The sequence below is a fragment of the Prunus dulcis genome, chromosome 2, assembly GCF_902201215.1.
Source record: "Prunus dulcis chromosome 2, ALMONDv2, whole genome shotgun sequence".
Taxonomy (NCBI): domain Eukaryota; kingdom Viridiplantae; phylum Streptophyta; class Magnoliopsida; order Rosales; family Rosaceae; genus Prunus; species Prunus dulcis.
Window position 1 is genome coordinate 21,262,023 of NC_047651.1, and position 6,472 is coordinate 21,268,494.

The 6,472-nt window shown below is 39.3% G+C and overlaps 2 protein-coding genes across 2 annotated transcripts; both read left to right on the top strand.

Moving 5' to 3' along the window:
• The first annotated feature begins 1,151 nt into the window (after positions 1 to 1,151).
• On the top strand, positions 1,152 to 4,054 carry LOC117620049 (receptor-like protein kinase THESEUS 1). Its single transcript, XM_034350140.1, has one exon. The coding sequence runs from the start codon at positions 1,384 to 1,386 to the stop codon at positions 3,889 to 3,891; it is 2,508 nt and encodes an 835-aa protein (XP_034206031.1). The 5' UTR covers positions 1,152 to 1,383; the 3' UTR covers positions 3,892 to 4,054.
• Positions 4,055 to 5,007: 953 nt separating this feature from the next.
• On the top strand, positions 5,008 to 5,991 carry LOC117618366 (homeobox-leucine zipper protein HAT3-like). Its single transcript, XM_034347948.1, has 2 exons — positions 5,008 to 5,104; positions 5,264 to 5,991. The coding sequence occupies exons 1-2, from the start codon at positions 5,008 to 5,010 to the stop codon at positions 5,821 to 5,823; spliced, it is 657 nt and encodes a 218-aa protein (XP_034203839.1). The 3' UTR covers positions 5,824 to 5,991.
• The last annotated feature ends 481 nt before the right edge of the window (positions 5,992 to 6,472 follow it).

Genomic DNA, 6,472 nt, shown 5'->3' on the forward strand with positions numbered 1-6,472 from the left:
CTCTCCATGTTAAAGGATTTACAGAAAATGACTCAAACATTTCAAGAAAAAATCCACTGATCGACTCAAACATTTCAAGAAAAAATCTACTCGTTATCTTATGAGAGATATAATCTTTGTGTCTCTCGTACATCTAATAAAATATAGTTATATGTGAATATAACTCTCTGAGGATTTATTGTGATTGTGTGGCTAGATTAGTTAATGAGATGTATTTTTTATTAATTGAATATGAATATTTCAGTTATCTTGAAACTCTTTGTTGTGGTTTGCTCATTCAGTGTTTTTTTTCTTTGTACAGATGCTCATTCAATTTCTAAATTTACCCTTCAAGAACTGGTCTCTTGGGCATTTGAATGTATGAGTTTTGGTTACCCAAGATGATAAAGAACAAAATAAAATATGATGAATTTCTGACCTTCTTTTCCAACACTTAAAAAAAGTTTATTAACCAAATTGTGGATTTTATATTCCCTTTTTTCAAAAATGGACAGAGGTGTTCATGTTCTCCATTGTAAACTATAAATAAGCATGGGATGAATAAATTAGAAAGAGGACCACTACTTAAATCAAACCAAGGGGAGGAGCATGTGATCATCATTAATTATTTTTTGCCAAGATCACACTTGAACAAAATTGCCATGCTTCTGTTGAGCACCAGCTTTTTTGTACCTTAATTTAAACTAATTTAATCAGATCACATGCAACAAATCATTATGTATTTATTTGTTACTGTAGCTGTATAATAATATATTGAATATTTAAGCCTTGCCTGGAAGCTGCAAATGGTTTGCAAATGAAAGCAGAATACAGTTGGTCAACACTCAACAGGGAATCTGCTGACTGTACTAGAGAAAACAAACAAACAAACAGAGAATCCTGTGGATGGTGCCTTAAAGAAAAGGAAGATCTAAGTTCTGGAAGAGGGTTTAATGATTTCAAGAAAGACACATCACACTTAACACATTTATGAAACTTAGACTTGAATCTGACAATATGTTTAACTGTATTTTAATATTCTTTATTAGACAGTCACTGGCTAGACCTTGGAAACAGCATCTTCACTCACTATCATCCCTTCAACACAACCCCAAACTGCCTCTTTTTCCTTTTCCACTCAGAAAACTCTCTCTCTTTCTCTCTCTCTCTCTCTCTCTCTCTCTCTCTCTCATATTGTGTTTTTGTTCCTTCCACAGAATCCCAGCCTTATTATTGTTAATTCTTCCCCAAGTAGATTGAAGAACAGGTATGCTCTGCTTTCATTTAATTCTCAAGATGAAGTCTCTGCATACACAGCATTTACATACCAAAATCAAGGCAAGGTTACAGGCTATGTCATCCTAGTGATATTAGTATAAATATTTCTCATTTCTGTATACAAAAATGGGTTGTCTAAATGGGATTTCCTTGATTTGCATTGTTCTTTGTGTTTCATCAATCCCATCAGTTGTATTTGTATATGCTTCTTTTGTTCCTCAAGATCAATTCTTCATTGATTGTGGGGGAAGCAAGGCAATGGAGTTTGGGGATGGCAGGGTTTTTCAGCCTGATTCTGGGAACCCATATGTTACTTTATCTTCACAAGGCCACACTGCAGTTTCAGATCATGAAACCAGTTTGTCAAGCCACTCAAATCTCTATACTTCTGCCCAGGTTTTTAGAGAAACTTCATCTTATACCGTTAACACTAAGCAGATTGGTCGTCATTGGCTTAGATTGCATTTTTACCCTTTTGAGAACCCAAAGTTCAATTTGAAATCTGCAGTCTTCTCTGTTGTGGCTAATGGAATTACACTGCTTCATGGGTTTTCTTTTTCGGAAGTTGGCAAAACCTCTCATCTAGTGAAGGAATATGTTTTTGAAGTCGATGGAACAAGTTCTAAGAAACTGGTTCTTACATTGTCACCTTGGAATGGTTCAATTGCATTCATCAATGGGATAGAGGTTGTTTCTGTGCCTGCTGGGCAATTCCCAAGTACCGAAGTAATGCCTGTTCCATTGGGGCCTGCAGTTGATGTTCCTAAACATGTCACTTTCGAGACGGCTTATAGGATAAACATGGGAGGTCAACATATAACCCCCAAGAATGACTCACTGTGGAGGACATGGGATCCAGACCATGCTTTTCTTGTCAATGCTGCTGCGGCCCGGAACGTTACAGCCAATCCCAGCAGAATCAAATACTCTGATGGAGTTTCAGTTGAAATTGCACCAAATTGGGTTTATGCCACAGCTCAAGAGATGGCGGATGCAGAGGTCAGCAATCAGAAATTTAACATTTCATGGGCATTTGAAGTTGAGCATGGCTTCAGCTATCTTATCAGATTGCATTTTTGTGACTTTGTAAGTGTAGCTCTCAATCGTTTGGTTTTCAATGTGTATATCAACCAACAATCTGCTCTAGACTATTTTGATATCTCAAGCAGGACAATGGCATTATCAGCAGCTTACTTCATAGACTTTGTGACAAATATTTCGATGGGCTCAAATCGGATTTTGGTGCAAGTAGGTCCTCCTATGTTAAGAGACCTCCCATCCAATGCAATCTTGAATGGTTTGGAGATTATGAAAATGAGCAATCATAGAGACAGCCTTCATGCGAATCTTCCAGGGAATCATAAAATGGACACAAGATCACCTGCAGGCAAGAAAAAGTGGATGCTGCTTGCAATTTCTTCTTCAGCAGCAGGGTTTGTAGTTTTGGTGCTCATGTCAGCTGCCTTCTATTTGTATTGGCGTAAAATCCATCAAAAGAAGCTGAAGCCTCAATGCTCAGCCTGGATGTCATTACCTAGCCATTTGGGGATTTCTGATTCAAAAGTTTCCATTTGCAGTTATGATTCCACAGCACATTCTCTTAGTTTAGGCCGCATTCTGGCTTTCTCGGAGGTTCGTGAAGCAACGAAGAACTTTGACAAGAGCTTGGTTTTGGGAGTGGGGGGATTTGGAAAGGTTTACAGGGGAGTGCTAGAAAATGGGACTGTGGTTGCAGTGAAGCGCGGAAATCCAAGGTCACAACAGGGACTTACTGAATTCAGGACAGAAATTGACATGCTATCAAAGCTCAGGCACAGGCATTTGGTTTCTCTGATAGGCTACTGTGAGGAACTCAATGAGATGATCCTTGTTTATGAGTACATGGCCAAGGGTCCTCTGCGAAATCACTTGTATGGTTCGAATCTTTCTCCGCTTTCTTGGAAACATAGGCTTGAAATTTGCATTGGAGCTGCAAAAGGCTTGCATTACCTTCACACAGGAGCAGCAGAGAGCATAATTCACCGCGATGTTAAAACAACCAACATACTTCTTGATGAAAGCCTCACTGCAAAAGTGGCTGATTTTGGATTGTCAAAGCTAGGCCCTACATTGGATCAAACACATGTAAGCACTGCAGTGAAGGGTAGCTTTGGTTACCTTGATCCGGATTACTATCGTCGACAGCAGCTCACGGAGAAGTCAGATGTGTATTCTTTTGGAGTAGTTCTGTTAGAGGTCTTATGTGCTAGGCCACCTATAAACCCTGCCCTCCCTAGAGAACAGGTTAATATAGCAGAATGGGCTATGAGTTGGCAAAAGAAGGGAAGACTAGAAAAGATTATAGACCCCCATCTTGGAGGACATGTCAATCTTGAATCTCTTAGAAAATTTGGTGAAACAGCAGAGAAGTGCCTGGCTGAATATGGAGTTGATAGGCCAACAATGGGAGATGTTCTGTGGAATTTGGAGTATGTTCTTCAACTACAAGAGGCTTCTATACAAACTGTTTCATCTGAGAACAGTGCAAATTACATCCCATACACGCCAGAATGGCTCCCCCAAATGAGTGATCAAGAATCTGATGCAACATCAAGTGCTGTGTTTTCTGAGTTGTTGGATCCAAGAGGAAGATAAAATTATCAAAGAGGGTGAGCAATGATCACACACATACTCGTACCAATATAGTTTTTTTTTTTTTTTTCCCCTACTCACTTAGTTTCATGATTTATATTATATTATTGTTTGCAGATCAAAATGCAAAGGAAATATGAAGATCTGAATTGATGGTCTATTTCCATACCCTATTTGATTGATTTCCTATTTTCAGTTTACCTTTTTTTTATTTTTTTTTAAAAAATTATGAGTGTGTTGGGCATGTGTTATGATCCAGCAACTTGAAGGCCAACACTAAGCCAATATCTTAGTTCAACCAAATTAAGTTGAATTGGGCCAGAAAAATAAAGTTATATCCTTGTAGAAGTGAGAGAGAAGCAGACGTAAGTTAGGTCATTTGTTTAAAAGAACATGTTCAGTCCCTCCCTCTATATTAGACTAGATTAAAATATCAAACAAGAAAAACGTGAGAGAAAGAGTTTGCAATAGGATAAACTTCAATCATACAAATGATATGATGCAAAATGATCCACATGATAAAACAAATCCTCCACTTGGCCTTAACATCCAAGAATTGGTCGGTCCAATTATAACAAAGAAATTGATGCACCTCCTTTGTCGGCATACAGAATATTAGTTTGGAACGTTGTAATTAATAAGCGATTTATTTTTCCGACTTTTTCCCCAAAAAGAATTTTCTCATTTTTAGTGGAACTAATAATGTTGATGGGCCCTCTAATAATATAATAATATGAGACTCAACTCAACATTGTAAAAATTAACAACATAATTAAGAATCTGTTGTAAATAATTGAGTGTGGAGCCCACATGTTGGAAAGGCCCATATGTTGTAAGAAGTTTGTCTACAAAACAAATTCCTTAGATGAACAAATGAGTGAAGAACATTCAATACAGAATTCAGTTTCTACATTCTCTCTCTAGCTGAATTCCATCTCAATTCTTTGGTTTTACAACACGTTATCAGCACGATTTCTTTATTCAGAGCCTCAACGCTCTCTCTCTTTCTCTCCGCAAAACTCAACAACCCCTCTGATTTTGCTCATGCTCATCTCTCTCACTTGGTCGGTCAAAAAGCAAATCAGAAAACCAAATAAGCCACGCAAGTTGATATTCTTAATGGGTCTTGCTATTCTTGTTGTTCCTGCTGCCGTTCATCATATTCTTCATGTTCAGCTAGGGCTAGCAAAGGCATGGACTTTGGGTTGGGCCAGTTGTAGAAAGATGAAGACTTCCTTGACCATTTGGAGACAATCAAAACCCTCCTCCTCTTGTTGAATGGGTTGTCTCTCTTCTCCACCTCCTTCACTGAGCTCACGGAGGAGCTCACTTCTGACAGACTCTGTTCCTTAATTTCCATCTCCACAATTCCAAGCTCACAGCCCTTCAGCCTTCTCTCGTCCTCCTCCTCATGCCTCCAGGCCAGAGTCCACGTTCAAGGAGCACAACACTCTGAATCCGAGGCAAAAGCAGGCGCTGGCAAAGCAGCTGAACCTAAGACCAAGACAAGTGGAGGTTTGGTTTCAGAACAGGAGGGCAAGGACTAAGTTAAAGCAAACAGAGGTGGATTGTGAGTTGCTAAAGAGATGCTGTGAGAAACTAACAGAAGACAACAGGAGGTTGCAGAAGGAAGTGCAAGAGCTTAGAGCACTCAAGCTTTCACCACAGCTCTACATGCAAATGAGCCCTCCCACAACCCTCACCATGTGCCCTTCATGCGAGCGTGTGGCCATCTCACACTTGTCATCTTCTGCTGCTGCCGCTGCTTCCTCCACATCTCCTGCAAATGGCCAAACCTGCCATAGTGGTCCGCCCAACGTCCAGCGGCCCATCCCATTTCGAAGAGGGAGATTTCCTTGTGGATCAATTCTGATTGGGAAGAGGCAGAGCTCTCGACCTCAGGATAACTCAGAAGCTATGAGACCTACGCGCTAGCCAACTGCGCTAGCTCACGACCGAAGATCAAGGAGCTTTTCCAGATCACACATTGCTCTCAGTCTCTCTCACTCCCATTTCGGTCCATAATGGCTGCTGGTCAGCTAATGGGGACAAAACCTCCATAATTGGGAGACAAGGCTATCGCTTCAGCATGTGGGTATGTACTAAAAATCAATTTAAAAAAAAAAAAAAGAAGTAAAATAAAAAAAAGGGAAAAGAAGAAAACAATATTGGAAAGCATTTTATTTGAGAGATGATGCCTTCCACAAACGATAATAATATTATCTACCATATTATTGTGGTGTTCATATGAACCCACAAATAATTGTCTTTACTTTATTCATTCCGCAATTATTTTATTTACTGTATGGTGTAGGTTTATTACCCATACAAGCACATTTACTTTATCGTAAATTTACTTTAAAAGGTGGTGCGGGTTTATCGTCCACGCCTTTACTTTTATGTATGGAGCAGAATTAGTGCCCATACAAGCACATTTACTTTATCGTAAATTTACTTTAAAGGGTGGTGCGGGTTTATCGTCCACGCCTTTACTGTCATTTAAATGTATGGAGCAGAATTAGTGCCCATACAAGCACGTTTAATTTACCGCACATTTAAAGTATGGTGCGGGATTAACGTCCAT